Here is a 26,082-nt window from a genome sequence, read left to right on the forward strand (position 1 = left end):
TTTCTAAATGTTGCACTTTTAATAAGGTAAACACTAACATTGCAAATTTTTACTCTGTAAGACTAGTAAAGGTTATCTTGCACATTGAGTGCCTTGTGTATGAAATGTGCTATACCAATACATCGGCCTGGCCTTAGAAGGAATTATAGTACCTTAAAATTTGGATTTTTCAAAAATGTCAATTTTTTTTTTGTTTTTCAAGTTGTTTTGAGGGTCATCTGTTGCATTTTTGCGGTTGGAACTCTTCTTTTTCTGAGTGCTGGAGTAGACACAGTGGCCACTGGTTCCCACACAAAGGCCTTGGGCAGTGCCTGAACTTGGAGAATCGGAATCCTCTTCTGTTTGACTAACTGAACTATTTCTAGTTTACCCAGTTAAACATCAAACATGCGTGCTGACAATGTGACCATCAGGTCTGACAGTTCGAGGTAGATTATGAAAAGTCTTTCTCTCTTTATATACAGTATATATTAGCGATGGGCAATTTTGCCTAAAAAAATCTCTGAAAAATTTGAGTTTCGATTTGATTTTCTATTTTTTTTTTTTTTTTTCAATGCACTTAAAAATGACTGCAGACATCAGATATATTATCAAAAGTGCAACTTTGTTACTGTGATTGTCCTCAACAACTTTAACAACTTCACAGTAGCTTAAATTTTCTGATTAAGAAATCAGATAACTACATGTTTTATAATTTAACATTACAATTAAAATAATAATAAACTTTTCTCTTAACATCTCAGCATAGTATGAATAAAACATTAAACATGCCTGTGGCACACATATAGCTACTCAAAGGGTAAACACATGTAAACAAAGAGGGGGCTGGCTCACATCACGCTACAGTAACTCACAAGGACGGAACGCAAAAAAGTCAGATAAAACTGTGGTGGGGAAAAATAAATAAATAGAAATAAAAAAACTATATATATTTTTTTTCTTTTAAAACTCAAATTTGCAAGATAAATATCGTTTTTATCTGCAAATTCGATAAATCGATTAAATCGTTTTTTTGCCCAGCCTTATATATGTAGTATATATTTATTCTAAAGTAGGCCTGGACAATATATCGACATTCAAGATGTATCGAGATTCCTACTTTTGGCGGTATAGAAAATAACTTGCTTATAATTACATGATATATTTTAATTTTATAGCTTATTTTGCATTAAAATACTCGTTTAAGGAGTCGCTGCTTCTTCACAGAACAGCATTAACTGTTAAATGGAGTTAAGCCAGATCTACGCCTAAACTCTTAAAGGACAAAAATCCAAAAGTGGCACAATGTGCCTGTGTGGCATTTTGCATCAGCAAATTTGACCTAGAATTGTCTTTCTGGTGAGACTTTGAGTTAAAAATACCAAGATTTTTATTGTATTGCCATTTTGCGAAAAAAAGAAAAAAAACATTGATTTTTGGAACATGTTGTCCAGCCTTATTCTAAAACTAACTTTTAAACTCCATAACTTTGGTTAAGTGGTTTACAAAAGGTTGTACACTTACCTCTGGGGTACTTTATGACACTTATGGGCTATGTAAAATTGTTGATTTTCTATATTTAGTAAAATTAGCATTTTTAAAGAAACGTTTTGTCAATACTTTCATTTAATGATGGTAGTTCATTTTGTATACATTTTAATGAAACAAGTTCCTAAACTGAAAACCCATAAAAGTTTATGATTTAAAAAAAAAAAAAACCTGTCCTCACACAATGTGTAACACATTGATATAGTGGCAAGGCAAGCTTTGGCTTCACAGCAAGCATGTTTTTGGTTTATTTCTGGGGTGGGTTTGGAATCTGTATGGAGTGTTCATGTCGATTTTCCACCACAATGTTCTGGAAACTTTAAAGTTTATGGTATAGTTATAGCACTGAATGTCTAGGTCCCGTTACCCATTCATGTCTGCGTTTCACTGCATTGTTCTTGAATTTCTGGTACTACACACGTGACATGACATAAGCAATAGCAACTTGTAAAATGAACCAGACTTTGTCTAAGCATATATCAGCGACAATCCTCTGCAATGATAGATCAATCCAGAGAGAACATTTACTTGGGATGCACCAAAATGAAAATTCTTGGGCAAAACCAAAATTGGGGAAACCAGAGACCAAAAATCAACACACTGAAAAAAGGATTGTCAGTTATTAGAAACATTGCATTCATGGCAATGATTGTGTACTAACCTCAGTAAAATCAAGGCATTGCAATTGCCTATATTAATATTCACGCTTCAAATAATAAATCAGTTAGAAATATGTAAAAATATTTCTTTGCCACTGACATTCTGTTATATCGCTGAAATGTCTTTATTTGTGGTTAGCTTGATGCCATCAGCTTTTAATCATAGATTTTAAGGATATCGTCATTTTTCATGTCCCACTTTTGATTGTTAATTTGCTACCAATTTTGGAATTCAAGCGAAGTAAATTCATTTTGCAGTATGTTTTAAAGGCTGCTTGAAATGAATGGGTGGTTAAAAAAAAAAAAAAAACCTTAATTTCCATGATTTGGCTTGGTTTAAGTTCACAACACACTTTTTCTGTCAGTTACAGAGATGCTTGATTTTGATGCACTTTAGTTGAGATGTACATCTCAATTAACAGTATGAAACATGTTTGGCAAGAAGTAAGGAGTCAGGGCATCTAGTTAGGGATGATTAGAGACGATGAAATGGAAACAAAATGGAAGTAGTGCTGGGCGATATGGAAAGAATCATATCACGATATGGAAAAAATCATATGATATGGATTATTTTGTATCACGATGACTATATATATCAAGATATACCACAATAAAGTTTAAAGTATAGTTTTGTATTCCAGAAAGTGAAAGAATGCAGTTATTTAAGATTGTTTTGTGTCTGTGTGTGTGGTGTCATCAATTAAACTAGAATAATAATTAAAACATTTTAAAAATACATTTCTAATCAGTATCTTTTTTCTATTGTTTAAAATAGTTTTTCAGGGGACCCCATTTGAAATCCAGGCGACTGACATGGGGTCATGACCCCAAGGTTGAAAAACTCTGCATTACATGATGTTTTTTAAGTATACTGGAGTGCGGGGTACATGGCTTCAGGTAAATGTCTGAAGGGGTACGAGACGGTGAAAAGTTTGGGAACCACTAACTTAAACAACTTATGTACTGATTAATAATTCTTTGCCATAACAGGTTAAAAAAATAAAAATAAAATGGAGGCGAGTATATCTTGTTCAGTAATAGTGTCTATACGTAGGCTGATCAAACATAGCACAAGATAACAAACTAATTTCAATTCACTAATATTTTTGTTGTTAGTATAATATTCCCATTGCAATATTACACTAGGCCATTTTTAGATTGTTATACTTGGTATAGTGTAGTGACTGTAGTTGCGTTCCATGTGAACGCAACTTTACACTTACCAGTGGCGAGCTGTAGACGGTGACCAAAGCATTGTAGCCGTTCCTACTTATTCAGTTCCATTGCAAATATGTTAGTGGCATTATCCATGGTGACACAGACCGTCTTTTGCTCCATGTCGGACCTCTTGAACCCAAAATGTAATGGAATCACCGACGTACCCCCTCCTTTCGGTAAAAGTGCTTCTTCATGGGCTGCCTGCGTAGCTGTCTGTTTGTTGCGACTCTGGGCATTCAACCTCATCCTGTTGCATGTCCATCTTTCAGCACTCCTCCACTCATGAGTCAAATAACGTAAAGCAGCGCCATGTCACAAAACCACAAGATGGAGTTTCTGTGCGAAAAACTTCTTTTTTATTCTTGTTTAGAAATTTATATAAACTTGTGTATGCATTGCATAGTGACAAGACATTACTAATACATTTGTTGTAGCCTATTTAATGAAATATTTGCTTTAATTACTGATAAAATTAGGTTATAAATGATAGAAGAGAAATAGCAGGATACACTTTTCTATCGTCCCCACGATATGTATCGTCATATCGCCTGGCATTAAATGGAAGTATGTAAAATGATGCTGGATTTACACAAATGGGTAAACTTTAAAACAGAATTGGGGACATTTTGAAAAACTGATAACTGGATGTTCTAAGTTTGTGCTTTTAATTATGGGCAAAGTAACTTTAGTCATGTGTTTTTAAAATAACGTTATGAAATGAATGAAAAGCAGGAATACAGTAAGAACTTATTTCCAAGAGATGTTTTACAGCTGGTTTTAATGTATCTAAAGAGCAGGACCAAACCCAACAAGACAGCGAGTGCAGAAATCACCATAGTATGTTAGTATGGTGTAATATGTAAGCAAATCTTTCCTTAAAAACATTTGTTGACCTCATATTTAGTGAAATTCACAAATGTTGGGTTTTATGAGCGTTAAAACGACCACTATCTATGAGGTTTAATCTAAGTAGCACATTGACATATAATGAACAGATTCTAGGTGTTTGGGGCAGTGTTTTTAGAGTTTTATTGCAAAGGAGAAGTTTGGTTGATGATTTTACTGCAAATGTTGGTCTGGCAGGCAATGAAAGCCTCCTAAATGAATAATGGATGGAGCAACCACACATCTGATTGGTTCTGGTACCACTTTTTCACAATAGTGATGGCCCGTGTGATCAGTCTTGACTGGGGAATCATTTCATCGAATGTAAGAAGGACTACACACCTTTAGACTACACATTTCCTGAGTTGTTTTTCAGTCTACCTCCAACAAAGGTTTCCTCTGTGTAGCCATAGCTGACATGGCAACTCTCAAACTCCCAGTAGAGCACACAGGCAGACCAACCACTTGGATACATACATATGACATCAATGTATGTCAAGTTCCCCTGACTCTCTCCAAGCGCATATGTGCTAGCGTTATGAATGTGTTGTTCTTTACTGTGTAGAGTTAAACAAAGTTACGCTGACAAAAAGAGTTACTTTCACTTTAGATAGGATTCATATCTAATAGCACATTTCATTCTTTGGTGTCTATCTTAAAGGAGCAGTATTATGAAAAATTAACTTTATAATGGTTTTGCTACAGTGATATACATCCCTTTAGCCTCATTCAGAGGGCCAAAGTTGGAAAAGTTCTGTTTCCTCCCTCCCTTGTTTTTCCACATTTTGTAAAAAGTCAGCTTTAAACGGGTGAGTTGGATTTTTTGTAGCGTATTACGGAAACTCTTCCTGACAATTCTGGCTCCTCCTACCCTGTATAACAATGTGAGCTCCTCCCTCTCAAACTACCTCACAGGTAAAACAAACATAATATAAAATATACATTATGCTTTGTCATATATGTAAAGCTACATACAAAATGTGTTCTCTGCATTTAACCCCTCCCTGAGGAGCAGTGGGCAGCCACGGAGTAGTGCCCAGCGAGCAGTTACAATCAGTTTCATTTTTAGTAACCGTTATATCACCTTGTTTAGCCTTTGACGTGATCTTACGTGTTTGTGACTAAGGCTGAATGATTAATCGCATTGGCGATGTTCTTGCGATATCATGAAACGCGATTTTCTAATCGCAAAGGCTGCAGTTTTTTTTTTTTTGGACCGACAAGCGACCATTATCGGCCCCGTTACTGGTATTTTAAAGGTGCCGTTAATCCTCAAGCCTCAGAAAAGCATTGATACTGCCGTGCTGCCTGTCAGTCCACCTTAAGAACCCGCATGCGGAGCTGATTGATGGGAGGGGCTATTGTAGACAGTGCTCGCCTTGCTTCATGAGTAGCCATGTATGTAGATGCTATCTACACATTTATTATTGTTTTCAGCCAAAAAACTGCACACTACAGTAAAACACATGGCTATTTAAGCTGCTACTGTGATTTTGAGTCAGAAAAGTGTGTGCTGCTGCAGAACCCATCCATAATGTTGAAGAGGTAAAGCCACAGATTTGTTTGTTTTATTGTTGTAATCTGTGCTTTAAAATTTACATTTCACATTTATTTAAAGTTCAAATAAATCTGAAGTTGTTTATTATGAAACAGATTGATTTATTGCTTGTGTTCATTGAAAAAATACATGACAAGAGGCCCTTGAAATAATAATCACATATTAAATTGCAATATTGAGGAAAAAAAATCGCAATTGGATTATTTTCTAAAATCTTTCAGCCCTATTTGTGACCCAATGTGGTGCAGCGGTTGGACAAAACAGTGGACTATCGTCTTGAATGGATTATTCCTGTAATCAGAAGTGGTGAGGAGGAGAACAAAGCAACGTAACGGCTCCGGTGAGTGTTTGAAACTGCTGAAACAGCTACTGCTGCTGTGATAAACACAGCAGAGTAGTATCAATATATTATTTGTTCATCCAATGCACAAAAATTAGAAGTTTGGTTTTTGTGCAGTTCTCCAGTATCGCAGAAAATGGATGGAAAATACTAGGGCTGGCGACTTTGGTCGTTTAGTCGACTAATTGGTCAATCCCATTGTGGTCGACTAAGATTTTCATTTTGTCGACCAGCAATGGTATCAGTTTCAATACCGCTTTTAAAAAAAAAAAGCAATGCATTTATATAAGTGATAAGGATTAAATATCAAATCTAATTTATTTAATGCCTAAACATGATTTTATGTCCAGCAACAGCTGTGTGAGTGCGTACTAGCTGCAAAAGAAAAAAAAAAGTGTCCGCAGATCAGAGCAGAGAGAAGGAGCGAATTAAGACAGACTTGAAGCACCAGCATCCACTATTGAATCAATCCTTTTTCTGCATGTAAATAGATCCACTGTTGTCTCTGGCGTTGCAGGCACACTGCGCACCTGTGTTTGATGTGCGTTAGTTTTCCCGTGCGCTGATCTGATTTTGACATCAGCAGTTTATTAATAAAAGCAGGATTACCACTAAAACTAACGTAAACATGTCTATTGTATGAGGAAAACATAGGTTTTAATTGTCTGTTTCAGGTCAGGCACGGATATAAATACCTTTTGTCTCTCGGCCATGTAGGTTTCACTTTTGCTTTGTTGGATTCTGGTCAAAGCTTAAATGAGGTTCATATCAGAAATGGTCTGTTTAAAAGCAAATCGGCACTGCAAAAAGCCAAAACAAAAATATTCGTCTCATTCTTTCTCCTCGTCCTCCTCTGCACCTGCTTATTCATTTTCCTTTTTTTTTTTTTTGGGCGACTAATCGCTACGTGAGCCATAGTCTTGGTCGACCAACCATTTCCTTGGTTGACTACAGCCCTAGAAAATACAGAAACACTAGCTGAAACGGAAATGGCAGTTGTTATTAATAATAATAAAAAAAATTGTATTTTCTTATTCTATACATGAAATTCAAGTAGAAATTGCAATAAAGCAGAAATGTCACATGCATGTTTGGGACAATATCACACATTTGCACACAACCTGTTCTTTGCAGACGGGAGGTCAAAGGTTCAAATGTCATATCTCCCCCAAGACTTTGTAGTTAGTCTGACTTTACCTTATGAAATGGAAATGGCTTTAGGTTACTGACTAAAACCTACGAATCTTAATAATATATATTAAGAATAAATTACAGAAATCTAAAACTGCATGAACTAAGGCTTAAGACACATTTATGATGTTTACAATGATTCTAAATGTACAAAAAATTAAGGGTTTAGGTAATGGCGAGATTGCAATCATTGAGTCAACACTGTATCTCATAATGGATACTGAATACCATATTTGTTTTGTACTGGGAGCATCAGTAGAAAAGAGGTTGAATATGAACATGAATGATCGATTCACAACAATGCTTGTCTTTATGTGGGATGTGTCCTTTAGCAAAACATTCATGGCAACTCTGTTGCTATTTATGTATGAATGGCTAAATGTGATTAATGTAATGGACTTTGGAACATATTGAAATGTTAATTACTAGTATACAAAAAGTTGTAATGTACATTTTACTCCTAGCTTGGGGTAGAGAATTATGTTTCCAGATGTTTTTCAGTGTCTTTGAAGAACCATCTAAATAAGTAGCTGCATTTCTTTTTCATTTCTTGTTTATTGCAGAAGACTGGAAAAATGAGAGATTATCTTGTTTTTGTGAAATTGAGCAGTGTGCCACTTGTGTGCCTCACGTCTTGTATTAAAATAACCTTGTCATTATTTTCCCTTTTCCAATTTCCTGCTACTATATATATCCTTAAGAAATAGGGATCCACCAAAATAAAAATTTGTGGCCGAAGCCAAATAAAATATAAACACTTGGCCGAATACCAAATATTGTTGTTGTGGTTTTTCACTATTTTTTTTTTGTAGTGCACAAATAGCCTAGAATACATTTTTACACATGCTTTTTAAAGAAAGTAAATGTTTATTGAATATTCTGACATTTTGTAAATATTCCAGTAGCCTTTGCTTTTCAAAAAAAGCACAACAAATTTTTTTAATTTATATTAGGCCTGCAAATAACACAAAACATGCATTCCAAAAAAAACCTAAAGTGCATTAAAGTGGATAAACTCACGACAACTGAATTATTGTCCTTTTGGCACAAGTCTGCTTAGCCACAGTAGATAGGCTAATAATGTAAACCTCGGACCCTATAAAATCTGTTTCATTTTTTTCCAAATTCCGTGTTTTCCATTTAAAAAATTTTAAATTCCGTTTTTTTTTATAGAAATATTTATCTTTTTTTTTTTTTTTTTAAAGAAAATATTCGTTTTTAACTCCTGTGAGGAAACAAAATAAATACTAATAAATAAATAAAAAATTAAACAACAATGCATGTCAAAAATAAAGTAAGATACAATTAAAGTAGATATAAGTTGTAGTGAGATGGATTATTCTGACTGCTCTTTTTTTAATTATTTGTGTCATATAAAGATGTATGAGAACAGCATTAATGTCACCTGATTTCCTCTCAGGGATCAATGATTTACTGAATCTGATCAGGTTTATTGATTAAGTTTTGATAAACTTAGTTTAAATGAACCTAATTTAAATTATCCTGATAACATCATTCCAGACCGTAATGATTACACAAAACTAATTGGACGCAAGGAAACATCAGTTATTTCACCACTAGGGGTCAGGATATTTGACAATATCAGAAGTTATCAATAATCTACAATGTTTAAGACTCTACAATCTCTGGCATCGATGGTCTCGTCCACAACAACTTGTCCCACAGATCTTCTGTAGCTCTGATGAGATGTTGTTCAAATGTAACATTCTAATATTGTTGCTCCAACGGACTTTTATTTTGTAAACCGGAAGTTCCCACTGAAACGGTTGTACTTGAGGTAGCCTGCTGACTGTGAATGTGTACCTACAAGGCACGGACAAAAAATTAAAGCTGAGCTACACGAAAAACGGGCGGAACTTTTACAGGCACAGCAAAGGTAAACGGGCGCTAAGAAATGTGCATCAGACACACGCGTCGCTGTACGTTGTTTGATTGCGTCATTGCCTTCGCCCTTGCTTTTAACTCACTCAATTTTTGTTTAAATTGAAGACTCTCTGTAATTGGATTTGTGAAATATTTCATGTGTCTTGCTTTATGACCATTAAAAGATCATACTTATATTTATCTACCAATTTTTCTAATTATGTTTCAAGGTTGTTTTGGCTATAGTATTGCCAATTTAGGTCTTTGGCAAATTGTCTGGTTCAAGATGTTGAAGTTTTTTCAGTTGTAGTCTTGCTCATGTGTGAGATTAAGATGTTTTTGTTTTATGTCCAGCATGATTTCACATGCGTATGATTGTATATTAAAAAGTCAGCTTTATTCTTCTTGAATATACTGCTGTTATAATTATCATGTTGCACAGGGAGAATCCAGGTGGAGACATGCGCGCATGCATTTGTTCTTTGTGGTTTTGGCTCCTGCACACACACACACACACACACACACACACACACACACACACACACACACACACACACACACACACACACACACACACACACACACACACACACAGGGAGAGAGACAATCTGGCAAATTGAGGGTTAAAGGCTTCCATTTTGTTAGGTAACACCCTAATGGTCTGATCTGTCAGTGGCGTTAAAATGGCAGGGGCTTAACCCATGGCATTCAGGACTCAACCAGTAGGGGCACACACACACGCACACACTTCGAGGATGGCCAAGGCCGCCATAGTTAAGGAGAGCATATGTGCGTGTGATGCAGGGAGGGGTAAAGGGAAGGACACAGAGTGAGCAAGCACAGGAGGAAGACGAGGAAGAGTATTTTTCACTTGGGTACAGTTGTGGCTCAGCTCACCACATGCGCTCTGCACCCTTCGCCCTCCCCCAACCATGGCACCTTCTCAGCCTGGTCCCTGCCCCCACCCTTCCCCTGGTGAATAGATTAGTGTAGGTTGTCTGATCTTTTCCTATTATTATTTAGATGATGGTGTCAAGAAGAACAAATCCCAATGTTTTGGAATGTGTAGCCACAAAAATGACATCAGGTATTAATAATCTTAATTTATAGGATTCTCCTATTGTGCTACTAATAAAGTCCTGTGTTATCGTAGGAATATCATTTGATCATATATATTTAGGTCAGCGATTCTCAACTGGTGGGTTAGGAACCAAAAGTCGCAGACCTATACTGGGTGGGTGGCAAACAGCTGGTCAAAAATAAATAAATACTTAATGTCTCTTATGTTTTTTTTTTTTTTTTTTAAAAGAAACTTTTCTTTTGACAGGCATGCTGTGAAATGCATGTTGCACAGGAAAATATATAGATTTATGTTTTAAAAATATTATATATCTACGTGTTTTCAACAGCTATTTTAAAAAAAACTAAATTTGGTTGGGTGAATTCTAAAAAAAGAAAATAGAAGTGGGTCGTGATTTGGTCCCAGAGTAAGACCAGTTGAGAAACCCAGTGCCCGTGTTCACGAAGCTTCTCAGAGTGAGAGCTCCTAGCTGAGCCTAAAAATTCCTAGCATGGAATCTTAGCTTAAAAGTCATTCAGGAAGTTTCTGAGAGCAACTCTGAGCAAGGAGGGACACAAATTGTTGTCTTAGGTGTGGTTGACCCCGTTACTGGGTATGAAAAAATGAAAAAAAAATGGTGCTCTGTGCTCCTAATAATGAATGGAGAGTAAAATAAACTGATCATACTTGGATTGCATTAAGAAATCTGTAATCATGAAATTAATTGAATTCAGCAAAGTTAAATTAAAATGTTTGAACCTCATTCACATGCTGATTATTGTATTGATATACTCATTGTAGTTAACTGTCCACGTTGATAATTTTACTGCTTTATGTATTTGATATTAATGGTGGAGCAGACACAGCTGTCAGTGATTACTGTGATTGTTGGCCCTGATAATCAATGCATCGTTCCCTCTCCTGTGTGGCACAAGATACCTGTGTGAAGCACTGTTACCTGCTGCAATCAAAGCGAGGACAGAGATTACAGCACACAGAGAAAGGAGCGAACAAATCATGCAGCAATACAAGGCTGCTATTACGTTACGCTGTGTAAGAAAAGTCAGAATCAGAGTAGTTTTATTCCCAGTAGGGATGGGTACCGAAACCCGGTATCAAAACGGCCCCGGGGCCCTACATCCTTATCGGTCCTGTTAACGGTATTTTAAGATGCCGTTAATCCTCAAACCTCAGACGAGCATTGACACTGCCGGGATGCCTGTCAGTTCTCCTTAAGCACCCGCATGCGGTGCTGACTGATGGGAGGGGCTACTGTAGACATTGCCCGCCTGTTCGGCTCGCTTCATGAGTAGGCGTGTCTGTAGACGCTACCCAGATACTCTTGTTATTGTTTTCAGCCAAAAAACTGCACATTACAGTAAAACACATGGCTATATAAGCGGTGTGTGATGTGTGTGCGCTGTGCGGGGTTCTCCATGGCTTAGCCTTTAGCCTAGCCGATAGTCCTTCGTGGCAGCCACTTTTTCTGCCATTTGTCACGCCGCCTCCATCTGCTCCAGTGGTGGAGAGTGCTGGCAGACCAACCCGCTGCTTCGTGGGCCGCTCGGTCATCTAGGCATAGCAGTCCTAGGCTGCGTAGGTTTCTCTGCACATCGGCCGCTACCGTGCCTCAGCTGCCGGCAACTTTTAGTTGGAGTAGTGACTTGCGATCATATATTATCTTACAGCTGAAATGTTACGAGTTAATATGGCAAAACAGGGGTAAATCAACATAGTTAGCCTTGTTGTCACGAGCCAGTGCAGAAAAATTTTAAAATTTGAGGAATTCTAAGAACTTTCTAAGAGTGACGTCATTAAGACCTACTTTTAGCCTTAGGATGCTTTGTGAATACGGGCACTGGTTTAGATAGATGTTTGTCAACTTGAGTGACTAAATTAATTTGAAATGAGGTAAGGCCTTTTAACTACAGACCCCTCTGCTTTCTGTATTAGTTCTACCTTTTTTTTGAACCTATGATAGTTTTCCTTGTTTAATAAACCCTAGAGGACACAGTAGAAATGCCTCCATCTTTATTAAAATGACTGGTAATGTGTTGGCTAGCAGGGTCCAGTCCCAGTGGGGAAGTTAGTACTGCAATAGAGATGCCCTCTACCTGAGGGGATGAGACTGTGCCATTGATCTAGGTTCTATATGAACTTTGAGACACAATAGAAGACGGATTAAAGGTGGAAAAAAGCCTGCAGTGTTGGCCTGGGTCCTGAATTTATGCATTTGCTTAAATGTAGGCATATAATATTTTGTGACACTGAAAACAAAATTAATAATTAATCAAAACATCTTTACAATCCACATTGTTGAACACTTGTTTATAATTGACAGCAACATACATCATCCACACCTTTGGATATCACAAATTGATCGAGGTCACGCAGAAAGTGGATCAGTTTGAAATGGTTGATAGATAGATTCGTCTTCCAACCCCCCAAGACCATCACCCCTTTTTCTCTCTAAGATCAGCCCTGGCCTCAGGCCTATTTTAGTGAGGGAATAAGAAAGACATGCATCTACGATATTCCTCCTCCAGTTTCCCAAGAGAAATGGGCACAGACCACTCATCATTTACTGGTCCTCCTTTGCCTGACCACTATTCTTATCATCTTGGCCACATTTGTTGGTTGTGGATTTGTTAGTTAAGATGAATTTTTTCCTCTCTTTCATATTTCAAAATGTCTTGTTGGCTTTTCCTGGTTAGATGATGTCATTATTGGCCATTAGACATCTCAAAATGGTGCCAAACATGCTCAATATGGTTAATTGAGTTAATACTTTCATCTTTTTGCATCAGTAGGATGAAAGCATGTGCTGAAATCACGCAGGATTCTGGACGAGATTTGACATCTGTGCATTTTTAATGATAAAAAAAGTACACGAATAACAACGATATGCCCATTTTCATTTCAGGAAGTATATTCCAGAGTTTCTGTCCGTTTTACCCAATTACAGAAAATTGGAGGTCTGACTAAACGTAGACCACCTACAAAAGTTGGCCTACTTGGTGGAAAGAAATGAGAAATTGTGATTTAATTGGGAGTCACAATTAAATCTCATTTACACTGTAAATGTTTGTGTTCATTGTTAGTCCAAATGTCTTATCTTGAGTATTTTGACTCCTGGCCAATGGAATTTGATCTCGGTGTTCCCCCTGGTAACTTAAGATTGTAATAGAAAATCACAAACTGATTTAAATAATCAGAGTTGCTTTTGACTACTTGGTAAAGTACAGTTTTTGTCTTTCTGTTTTCAGTTTTCCCAGTTTCCATTTCAGGGTTTACCCAATTCAGGTTTTTAAATGTTATTAATATTTTTTTATTTATTTTTTTATTATTAATTTCCATTCTTGAGTATCCATTTCCATTTTATCTGCTTTACATAATTTGATGTAATTACTGACACACTAACATCCCAAACTCATTAAAAAAAAAACTAAAAAACAAAGTTAAATCTTGTCAATAATATGTTTTCTAAGCTTCTAAGCCTAAGAAGTGCAGGACAAAACACAATCAAATCTCATCAAATTTTACAAGACTGACCTCAACATCTTGTAACACAAGATTTTGTACAGTGTTTGACAGCTCCATGTATTTATTTTTTCCAAACATTTGCCACACATTTACCCATCCTTTCAATGGGGAAACATATTGTGGAAATGCATGAAAGTGGGGATATATTCTGGTTATTCCCAAAGGTGAGGATTCCATGCTTTTGTTTCACCAATTTAATTCTGTGATTTTCAGAGGACCTGATCAAGTAAGCAATCAGCGTCTATAACCTGTTAGCATTACTGCCTTTTTCTTTGTACTTGGCTGGTTGTCATGAAATACAATTCCTGATGCCAAATGCATTGTGAGTGATGGTGCTTCACTGAAGCCTCAGTGGAATTAAAAATAATGCACCAAGGAGGACTAGTAAATACATCCCTCTGAGCCATTCTCTAGTCTAGAGCATACATAACCCAGTGCAGCATATGCATGGACAACAATTTGAAATGCCACCCCTTTGTTGCTTAGTAGCAGAGCATTCAGTGCATTAAACACTGGCTTCTTCACAATGCCATTTCTATCCTCCGGGACAAAGGTAGCCACGTGTCTGTAGAACTGAAACTAGCAGCAACAGCCATCCTAGAGGCGTGTACATCTAACTCTCTTATCCCAAAGGCTTACGCTCATTTTCTACCTGACACGCTCCACCACAGTGACACGGCAAAGGCTTTGATCTGCCACCAATTCTATCTGTCTTACTGTCGTGACATGTAAAGCAGTGTGTGTGGTATATGGGCTTCCATGTCCAGCAGATATATAGCCTTTGTGTCCAGGGAGGGTACAGAGGGGCAAAGTGCTGGGCAATATTAGCAAAAGTTTCATCAGTATTTAAAAAAAATATTTATGTTGGTTCCACTGCAAAGGATTGTATTTTTGACTGAGCACAACTTGGTGTTAAGCACATTTTCTAATGATTTAGAGAATAATTACTTCAGTAAATTGGATTAACAATGACCTATTTTACTGTGATGAGGCATTTCATATGAAAGAAGTGAAGAATTCAAAATACATGACAGTTGCAGTGAAAACAAAGACTCCTTTTATTGTGCAAATGAAAAACACATTTGTAAACCAACTGCGTCCACTGGGCAGTGCTGGTGCCTTTCTCTAGCTACTAGTAGGTGCTAGGTGTGGGTACACCCTGGCCTGGACAGGGCACCAGTCCATCACAGGGCAAACATTCACTAAACAATCTAGACTATTGGCAGTCTAGTAACTCCAGTTAAGCCGACATACAGGATTTTTGATGATGGGAGGAAACCGGAGTACCTGGTTTCCATTTTCTACGCTGCTCAAAGGCATCTATACCAGTACATACTTTAAACACAAATCTGTGCTGATGGAGCAATATTTGCTTACCAGTTGATGATTATTACATGATAGTTGTTTGTGTGCCAATCAGTCTGCTTTATTCATTTTCAACAAATATTTTAGTATTTGAGGTACCGGTACATGTATATTTGACCAGTGAATGATAAACCGATAACTTATGGTTTAAATCATGGATCTTGGAAGCCAAGCAGGTCTGGGCCTGGTTAGTGGTTGGATGAGAGACCACTGAGAATTCCAGGTGCCATAGTGGTGGACAGTCGCTTCAGTGGTTTCTGTCAATGTGTTTTTGGGCAAGACACTTAACCCACATTATCTAGTATGAATATAGTGTGTGAGTGAGTGTTGGTGGTATTTGGAGGGGCTGATGGCGCACTATGGCAGCCTCGCTTCTGTCAGTCTGTGGCTATAATAGTAGCTTACCACCACTAAGTGTGGAGTGAAAGAACAATGCCTTAATTCTGTAAAGCGAATTTGAGTGTCTATGATAAAGCGCTATATAAAATCCAATGCATTATTGCATTGGATTTTATGTATGTATTTTATGTACATTTTTATGGTTTGTATTAAACTGCATACTTGCATACAGACAAACCAATTTTAGGAAGCCGTCTCATCTATTATTGTAAATTACAATAAATCTCCCTTATTAGCTGTTGTAGCTATAGCCTGATAGTTTTAAGCTATAATTGAAAAGCCTATGAGGACTGCTTTACTAAATATGTAATCACAATTTTTACATCAAGTGTTAATTTATTTATAAAGCTTTTTTTTTGTTTCTATTGCATATTGTCATATATCAGGGAGATGGGGCTTAAAGTGGCTTATTTAAATGCTCACTGCTGTCATCCTACACTTCTAACCAAAGTCCATTAAAAAATCGGACACTTTAGCCGAAGACTGGGCTGTCTTTGGTGCTCTCGTAGAGGCCAGTGACTCTACGAGAGTCACCGGCCAGTGATGTGTCGTACACTTTTAAACACATGTTTAAAAGTGTACGACACATCACTAACTGTGGGTAGACACTCTGCGACACATACTGGCATTACATACAAAGAGCAAAATGTCTTGCATTCAGGCCCAAATATGTCACTGATTGCGATGTGATACCATGCTTGCTTGCTTTTTGCAACTGAAAAACAGTTTCCTCTCAAACAGCGTCGCATGGCAGAACGTTTCACCGCTCGGCATCACACACTACATAATCACCGATATTATGATATAGGAAAAACTGATATACAAATAGACAATAAACATCGATGTTCGGTGTCAACTGGAATGCCACCCAACACTACTGGGTCACATCTGTCCTTGCTGTATACTCGAGCATTATGCATTGGAGCCTCTACATAATAAAACTGATGTAGAAATTATAGATAATACTACTAATAAGTAGTGATAGACCGATACATCGGCTGGCCAATAATATCGGCCGATTTTCGCGATTTTTACGTATATGTGGGCGGAGATTAGAAATATTTTCTACTTGCTCTTGTTCTACATCACCTGTTTTTAATATTTTTTGCTTATTTTTGTTCTACCTCACTTTTGTTAATTTCAATAAATGTTCATTCTTTTTAATTTGAGACTCGTGCCATTTGTTGTCATCATTGTGTAATTTTTATGTTGTAAATTGAGGGAGCAAAAGAAGTATCGGCTCAAGAAAATCGGCAGTCCGTATCGATCATCGGCTAAGGCTGATGGAAAAAAAATTGGTATCAGCATCGGCCCTAAAACATCCATATCAATCGATCCCTACTAATAAGTAACAATTTAAGGAAGGATTTAAGGATAATTTTTTTGCCGTGTCAGGCTTGTGCATGTCTCTACTTCACTCATTCAAAAACTTCACCTAGAATAACAATGAAAATGGCAAATAAAATCAGCAGTCTTCCTGCCCACAGCACTGGAATGAAATGGATGAAAAACATGTTTATCCTCCCATCTGTAACGGAATTCTTTGTTTTATATGTGACACTCAGCAGGATCTCTTTGTCTTCCTGTCTATACTGCCATTAGGGGCAGCCGTTTAACTAATAAAGCATATTAATACTAATAAACAACACATATTTAGCTGCCATTAGGTTTTTTTGTATTGTGGGTAAAGTGTCTATCCCCACAGACACTATTGGTCAATAATATCAATTATGGTGCACAATGCACTCTCATTGATCTCGTCTGTTCGCCATGTTGTGGAATGGCTGAAGACGACAGGATTTCTTCTCTTCCTCCTTGTCCCTCCTCCCTCTTTGTTCTTGTTTGGATGTGTCTGTGGCCTCAATATTCCCCCTCCCCTCTCGCTGCCAGTCTGTCGTTTCATAGGTTAAACCAATGCCTTCTCTCAAAGCATACCACTCTCAGGCTTTCAGGGCAGCTATTTTTTGTGTCTTTTTGTGTGTTGAAGAGCTGTGATAAAGGTTCATGCAAGGAACAAAACCAACTCTTGACATACATTTCATAAGATGGTCGTTTAGTCCGTGTTGAACTTTGATATTTAACCATTGGATGTGAAGCTGTATGCCTGGGTACGCAACCTACATCAGTGTGCTGCTGTAAATATTGCACAACGTTAGTGCTTTTTTCTGTTGCGTAATATATTTTTACCCAGAAATCTCAGCGGATCCATCATCCACCACGGTTACTGTACTGAGTGAGATTTAGGTCAGTATTTGAGCCTGTGACAGTAGGACAGGAAGTGCTTGCATAAGGGATGCCCCTTTTCTACAGCTAAAAATGTCATTAAGTAAACCAGAGTTTTAGCCAATACATATGTCATTTAAATTAAATTAAATCCTGACATGCATGTTTCTTCTGAGTCTGTTTATTTCCATACTTTCCATTTTTTTTTCTTATAGTTTGACAGGACATCGTTCTGTCAGTCCTGCTCTTTGGACGTCCACTCTGCACAGTTTGACTAAAATAATTCACACATTCATAAAAATCCTTAAACAGTTTTCTTTAATCAATTAACCTTTTTTTTCATGTATGAATTTCAAAGCATAAATAAATATAAATGTATGTCTATTTAGTATTTATTTGAAACAACCGTGTTAGTTTTCACACAGTTTTTATCCTAATGCTTTACAATGTAATAAAATAATGCCCAAATGGCTTTCCAGAAGCTAATATTAATTCATGTTGGTGAGGAGCTGCATCCATAGCTTCTTCCACGGTCTTAAAGGCACAGCCTGCAATCGATGCACATTACCCCACAAACTATTATTCTCATTTATTTCAGGCAAACACTTGGACAGAGTTTGTGATTAGCCCCCTGGTTGTTGAATGTCCCGCTTTCTTTAAAGTTAAGTGTCTTTAAGACTATTGACACTTTGCTGATGTTCTTCTGAACTTAGTTTAGGGTCCACACGACTGTTGCCTTAACAGGAAAATCGATGGGGAAAAAGGATAATATGAATAAAAATTTAAATTGTGAAAAGAAAAAAAACTAATTTGGTGAAGGACTGGATTTTACAATTTGTCATTGTGAAGTCAAGTGTGACAGTTACTGTATTTTAGAGTACATATAATGGTGTTAACCGTTGTATTATACAGTAGCTTCACTCAAACCAGTGTTGACTAAATATAATATATATAGAAAATCTGTGGAGGGAGTTGAAAGTCCGTGTTGCTCGGCGACAGCCCCAAAACATCACTGCTCTCGAGAAGATCTGCATGGAGGAATGGGCCAAAATACCAGCTACTGTGTGTGCAAACCTGGTAAAGACCTATAGTAATCGTTTGACCTCTGTTATTGCCAACAAAGGTTATATTACAAAGTATTGAGTTGAATTTTTGTTATTGACCAAATACTTATTTTCCACCATAATTTACAAATAAATTCTTTAAAAATCCTACAATGTGAATTCCTGGATTTTTTTTTTTCACATTCTGTCTCTCACAGTTGAAGTGTACCTATGATGAAAATTACAGACCTCTGTCATCATTTTAAGTGGGAGAACTTGCACAATTGGTGGCTGACTAAATACTTTTTTGCCCCACTGTATATATATATATATTTCATTTTGAATAGAACGGATACCATCATTCAACCCATACGTTTCCTTTTTTCCTTTTCCCCTCCCCATCCCACCCTATAAACAGTAGGCCAGATAACTCAAGAATTACAGTTCACAAGACACACACACCAAACACCCCCTCCCCCCCCAAAAAAAAAGAAAAGAAAAAAAGAAATCCTTAAGTACATTTATATCACATTAACAAATGTTATCTGCTCAGATTTTCCAAAATAAGTCAAAAAAGTTTGCCAGGCTTCATAACATTTTTGTATTGATCCCCTTGTAGAGTAACAATCTGTTATATTTTTGTCATAGTAAAACCATAAATGTTTTAAAAACTAAAATAAAATGCTCTTAAAGATGAAATCCAATCCAAACTATACTGTCATCAAATGTATTACTAATTTTGTGGTGGGACAATACTTAAGCTTGTGCTTTAAGTTCACTTTATTACTACTTGAAGACCATACTAAAGTGTTCCCTCTCTGTCCTCAGGGTGAGAGCAGTCATGTCGGAGGAGGCGGTGCGTCAGACACGCAGCCAGAAGCGAGCCCTGGAGAGGGACAGTGCTGCTGTTACTGGCTCCCCAGGGGACACGGACAGTAAAAGGGTTAAGCTGGAGGGGAGTGATGCAGAGGGGAGCCCTCTTGGCCTGGTGGGATCTGAAGCTGAGAGTGTCAAGTTAAAGAGCGAGCAAGCTGTAAAGGTGGCAGCCAGCATCCTGAAGGCTGGTGAAGTAAAGGCCACCATTAAGGTGGAGGTACAGACTGGAGACGAGCCTGTGGACATGAGCACATCCAAAAGGTGAGACAAATCAAAAGGCCCGTTTCAAGTACAGGATATGATGTTTGGTTGGTTTATTCAGTCAAATGGATTTGGAAACCATGCATTTCCTCACTTGCAAAATGTTTCAAATACACTATGATTAGTGGAGCAATTTTATTAGCCTCCAAGTATCAGTTTGCTTCAAAAACTGCACATGCTCACCTCGGGGGGGGAAGACCTTAAACATTTAAGTAGAAATCCTGAATTAAACATGAAAATCTGCACCCAGTGTGAACCAGCACAGCCCCACAAACCCTGTACAGGATGCATTTTGTAAAGAAAATGAAAAACTTATTGACAAAAATTGAACCCATAACATTTTCATGATTTAGACCTTTTTCTATTAGGCTATATATAGGACAAGGACCGGAAGAAACTTAGTAATGATAAATCAAATATTTAGGGATTTTTTCTCAGTGAGAATTTGAAAAATATTTGTCTGTCATGTTTATTTCAGACATGAACAATTTTAATTCCAAAAGGAGACAAAATGAATGAAAAATTAAACAATTAAGAAAGCAACAACAAATCTTTCTTCTGTCTGTATCTGTGCCTGAAAAGGAGCAGGATGAAGTTTACACTTACTTAACCAAACTACGTTTGGTTGGTTGACTTCTAGAAAAAAAGTGGGTCGCGATTTAATGTGGCAAAATGTGGCAATTTTGATTTATTTATTCAATTCATCTTTATTTGTATAGCGCAATTTACAGCATTGATTTATGTTTTTAATCAATGATAACAAATTTAATGCCACTATTGAGATAATTCCAACTTGAATTTGCATTAACTCACAGCCCTGAGATGTCCTAATATATCTATCTATATATATATATATATATATATATATACAGTATATATTGTAAGAAGTAAATATTAAATAGTTAAGAAAAGGTAGGGCATTGGTAATGGAAGGTGCTGTAAGCCAAAGATTTCTTAATGAAAATGGGGGGGGGGGGGGAAGCTATACTTTGCAACTTATTTTGTTTTTGGCCATCAATTTGTCTTACAAGTAGGTAACATCTGTATATATCAAAGCCCTGGAAATATATAACTATACCTTTAAGTGAGAAAGTTTTGTTGCTCAGTACTTTTTATGACCTTTGAACAACTTGCCTCACTTTTAATGCATCATCATGCTATGGTGCTTACTGGCTTTTATTGACTCTTATTATTAGCTTTTCCATGAGGAAAATGTTCTGTTCTCATCTTTTCTAGGAGGTAAATGAATGAAGTAAAAACAAAATCACCACTGTGTCAGTGGTATAATCAAACCTTTGTAAATGGTAAAAGGTCATTCTACTGTGCTAGTGGTAGTTCTGCAGGGGAAAATTAGGAGACGTAAAACCACGTTTGTGGTATTGAGGACGGTGCAGTCAATCTCATGTCATGGTATTTACGTACAGAATTGCTGGCATCAAGTCCAGTTGCAAAGGAAGTTACTAAAGGTAAGTAAAGTGGGACCAGTACTGAGTGGGATTCAGTACATGCTTGACCTGGAGTGTGTGCATCTGTTTTTTTTGCATGTGGCTGTGACATTTGAAGTTCAGACTACCTTGTCCATTATAGGAAGTTTTAAAGTATCTACACCTAATGCGCTTCTCTGTTCATTTTTCATTGTGGTTTTCAGGGTTGCTGAAATGAATGCTTCTCTGTTTTGAGCATCCAACTTTGATTTAAAACTTTTCAGATAGTTTATGTCCTACGGGTCGCTGAGTTCAAGCACATATGCAACAGATGGGTCTATTGAAGTTTCAGGTTTCTCTTCTAACTTGGCACTAGCTCGTGGTCTGACAGGAGTCACACAGGAAGTGACTCCGTGGCTGCCCTCATTCTGCTGAAAGTTTTGAGGCTCCTGGGGCCAGGGCTCCATTTTCTCCCTCGGCAGCACCTGGACTCTGCCTCACACTTCACACAAAATGAAGGCTATGTGTCACAAACTGGTTCTAACTGGCCGTTGCTATGGTTTCCACATTGGAAGGAGCAGTTGGGAGGAGGGGCCTGTAGGGTGGTGGGTGTGTCACATGACCACACAGTGAATGCCTGATGTCATGTGACGTGTGTTCGGTAGAGCAGTAAATACACACACACGGATGTCATGACAGTTAAAGTGCGAGGTGACTCATCTGAAAGTGCATTCTGTTTAATGGCTACACATAGGTTTCCTCTTTGGGACCCACTCGCTGCATGCTGGTCATTATGTGGAACAAGGGGGACATGAACTCTGTATTGAAATGAACTTCAGGCCTTCTCATCACATGTGGCCTGCTTGTTTGTGCTTGTTCGTGTGCTGTAGAAAAGCGTGCCAATATCTGAACTCCTCTTCACTGGGCATGTTGCCTACTTACTGCCCTACTATCTTATTATTAACACAGTCTTACAATGCTTAAAGTGGCAGCAGGTGGTGTTGCGTTGCATTTTCAATGGAGACTCCCACTGCACCACATAATCACTGATTCAGCAGTCCTGCAGCATGGTCAGTGCAAAGCCGTCATCATCGGGGCAAAGCCGAGGCATGCAAAAATAGTGAAGGGGACCTTACATAACCAAGCTGATGCTGTGTTGTGATGCTTGTATAAGCAGCTCAGGGTACCGTAGTTGTCGATGTTATCACCAGCTATTCTGTGTGATGGAGAAGGCCTGGTCAGTCGGGGAAAAATAAAGCCTTACGCCTTGATGTCATGTGTTGTTTCCTTGCCATCCGTACCATGAACGTCAACAACAATGCAAGGATTGTTACCTTAAGGCGTTCATTTAATATGATCATCAATAAGTTGCTAGGAAATATTGACATTTATGTTGGGCTAAGATTGTCAGTCATTGTGCATGTTGTGTGTGCTGAAGAAGCTGTTGTGATGTAGGAATCAAGGAGTGAGTCAGTGAGTTGAAGTATAAAAGATGAACAACTAAGTGAGGATGTGGGGGAGGGGTGTTGGAAGTAGTGACTGTGGGTGACTGAGTGAGAGCAAGTGTACACAATAGGTTGGCTCCTGGCCATGGATGTCCCTCCCCCCCACACTGATGGACCTCCGCTCCGCTCTGCTCCGCTTGTGTCTCTGGTGTCTGCAGCTGGGAGGGAGGGCAGATCCGAGGCCCAGGCTGTGGTGATCCGGCAAGGCCACAAGGCCTCGCTACGGAGGTAGGAGAGGGGAGGGGCCAGGCACTGTCTGCGTGGTAAACCGGTTTTTGAACGTGAAACCCTAAAGCCTCTCACTCTGCAGCTCCTGAACAATTATGTAACTTTGCTGCATGTATACATGCAGAACTTCACAGTAAGACATGAACCTCTCACTCACTGTCATGTACCTTAAGCTGGAGCCATACTTTAGACAGCGTTGTTTAACATTCATACACATGTATGACATTAAATGATCCCTGCTGTGACAGTAGCAGATATCCTCTCCTCACGTCACTAAAAACTAAAATCACAGTCATCCTTGTTTCTTCTTTGGAATGATTCATTTGCAGCTCACTGGAGAACAAAGGCCATTAGCAAACACCTTGAGCCACCTTATGTTTAATCAGCATTTCCTTTAGTATTGATAGCAAACAATAGTAGAGATTATTGGGTTTTTTACACCAGTGATTTAGATTTTTCTTAGGGATTCAGCTGGAGGTCTGTAAATGTTACTGCTGCAGAGATAATGGGGTCGTTGTGTTTCTCCTCTGCCGCCATTACTCTATTATTGATCTCTTTTCTTCTTGTGTGTCCCAATGCACACGTTCATGCTACAAAAGAGGTTTTTTTATTATATACTGCCATCTTCTGGACAAAAGAATAAACTGCAAGGTGGCTGGAGTTTGGGTTACAGATATAAGTAAAGTTTCTTCCATTTTTTTTGTCTCCACAGTGAAATTAAGAAAGAGCGACAACCGCCCTCACCAGATGATGTCATCGTGTTATCGGACAATGAGCCTTCCAGTCCTCTAATGAACGGCCACTGCCTCACAAATACGGACACAGATAAATTTATGGTACATAAAACGGACTTCCAATAATTGTACTGTCTGCCTGAAAGTCATTTTAATCCCTGTGAGTTTCCTGAGTCAGCTCTTCTTTTCTCTTTGTGTGTAGAAAAGCTCACCTGAAGAAAGAGAGCGCATCATCAAACAGCTGAAGGAGGAACTCAGGCTTCAGGAGGCAAAGCTGGTGCTGCTTAAGAAACTGCGACAGAGCCAGATCCAGAAAGAGAGCACTGTACAAAAGGTACAAATCTGAGTTTTCTCCAAATGTAGATTAAAGTGCACATCAACACATTCAGTTCAGTAACACATGGTGATATGATTTACAGGCATCTGGCTCTGTGGCGACTCCTCCTCCTCTGGTGAGAGGAAGCATGACATCCAGCAAAGGACCCCTCCAGGTTGTTACTAACATACTAGCTTTGTTTTCTATCACTTAATTAACATTGTTTTACATTCATGAGAACTTTTTTTCACTTTCATGTAATGAAATATACTGTTGGAATCAGTGTTTATAATATTATCTAATTGTGCGTAGGTGACCGGTCGTAGCTCAGGTACAGTGATCCCCCCTCCCTTGGTGCGTGGTGGACAACACGTCTCCTTCAAACACAACTCTCAGACTGTGATGCCTCCCCTGGTCAGAGGAGCCCAGGTTAGTGTGGCAGAAGCAACTTGAAATCAATGGCCCTCATTTATCAACAGTTGGTACGTTCAGATCTGAGCATATGACCGGCGGACGACCTTATTCACGCAGGCCTGATCAGTTTTTCCGTAACATCACAGTGGGGAATGAAGCTGTATGGAGGAAATAGGACCTCATTCATGCTTTTAAATTGTAAGGTTTACCTTAAACTTTCACAAATGCGCTACAGTATTTAATCAGTAACGTGATGAATTATTGGTGAAATTGTCTGAAGGCATAAACACAGAAGGGACAACATTCAATTTAAAGTTTTTTTTTTTTTAAGGGTTCATTTAATGTGATTTTGCCTGAAGTGTGTGGACTGAGGTCGACATAAACGTCATATCACACAGGTGGGCAGACTTCACCTGCTCGTTGACTAAATATTTTTTTTGCTAAACCTCTGATTTGAGGATGCCGATTTTCATCTTGTAAATGTTTCTCTTCTAGTTAGACCTCAGTGGGCGGTGCCTCCGAAACATGTTAATGACTCAAACTCAGTTGCCGCATTTATCAACACCTGATCATCTGTACTATGTGATTGGTCAAATACGAATGTTTCATGAATCACATGTTTGTCCTGTCGTGCCACCAAATGTGCATTCAGATTTGCACTCGTTTTCACGCAAGGTTGATAAATGAGGACCAATGTGTTTACTATTGCTTCCTTTTGCCTTCAGACGTTCTCAAATAAAGGCTTTGATTGTTTCTGCTTTTGTCACTCCTCTTTCTCTCTACATTAATCTTATTGATGCTGATGTGGTTGTTTTTCTCAGACTATCAGGCACAGTGGTTCAGGCCCGCCTCCACTCTTGCTGGCACCCAGAGCTTCAGTGCCTAATGTGCAGGTCCAGGGTCAGAGAATCATTCAGCAGGGACTTATCCGTGTTGCTAATGTGGCCAATAGTAATGTCATGGTCAACATCCCTCAGGTGAAGATCTTGCATGCGGTGGCCCAATAATCCAGACTTTACGTATTTACCATTGACAGCTTTGCTTGCACATCACAATGAGTTTGTCACACTTGGATGTTGTTCCTTTCCATCCAGGCCTCCCCAACCAGCCTAAAGGGTTCCTCTATATCACCAAACTCCAGCATCAATGACTCTCCAGCTAGTCGGCAAGCAGCAGCTAAGCTAGCTCTGCGCAAACAGTTGGAAAAGACGCTGCTGGAGATTCCTCCTCCCAAACCATCTGCACCCGAGTTTAACTTCCTCCCCTCTGCTGCCAACAATGAATTCATTTATTTGTTGGGGTTGGAAGAGGTGGTGCAAAAACTTCTAGAGATGCACGGCAGAGGTGGGTCAAGGTTTGCACATGAGATGATGAAACTGAAGAATGAGCCTTAAGGAGCGCTCTTATTTATTATGGGTGTGTCGTGTGT

The 26,082-nt window shown here is 38.3% G+C and overlaps 1 protein-coding gene across 3 annotated transcripts in view; it reads left to right on the top strand.

Annotated features, from left to right (window-relative positions):
• Positions 1–26,082, top strand: part of gatad2ab (GATA zinc finger domain containing 2Ab) — a 48,406-nt gene that overhangs the window by 18,010 nt on the left and 4,314 nt on the right. For all 3 annotated transcript variants that reach the window (XM_028443699.1, XM_028443701.1, XM_028443700.1), the window contains 7 exons: positions 19,724–20,032; positions 23,902–24,025; positions 24,126–24,257; positions 24,343–24,414; positions 24,552–24,668; positions 25,475–25,630; positions 25,748–25,997. In XM_028443699.1, coding sequence (XP_028299500.1) covers positions 19,724–20,032; positions 23,902–24,025; positions 24,126–24,257; positions 24,343–24,414; positions 24,552–24,668; positions 25,475–25,630; positions 25,748–25,997 — 1,160 coding nt within the window. The remainder of the gene's footprint in view (positions 1–19,723; positions 20,033–23,901; positions 24,026–24,125; positions 24,258–24,342; positions 24,415–24,551; positions 24,669–25,474; positions 25,631–25,747; positions 25,998–26,082) is intronic.

Source organism: Gouania willdenowi, chromosome 4, assembly GCF_900634775.1.
Source record: "Gouania willdenowi chromosome 4, fGouWil2.1, whole genome shotgun sequence".
Taxonomy (NCBI): Eukaryota; Metazoa; Chordata; class Actinopteri; order Blenniiformes; family Gobiesocidae; genus Gouania; species Gouania willdenowi.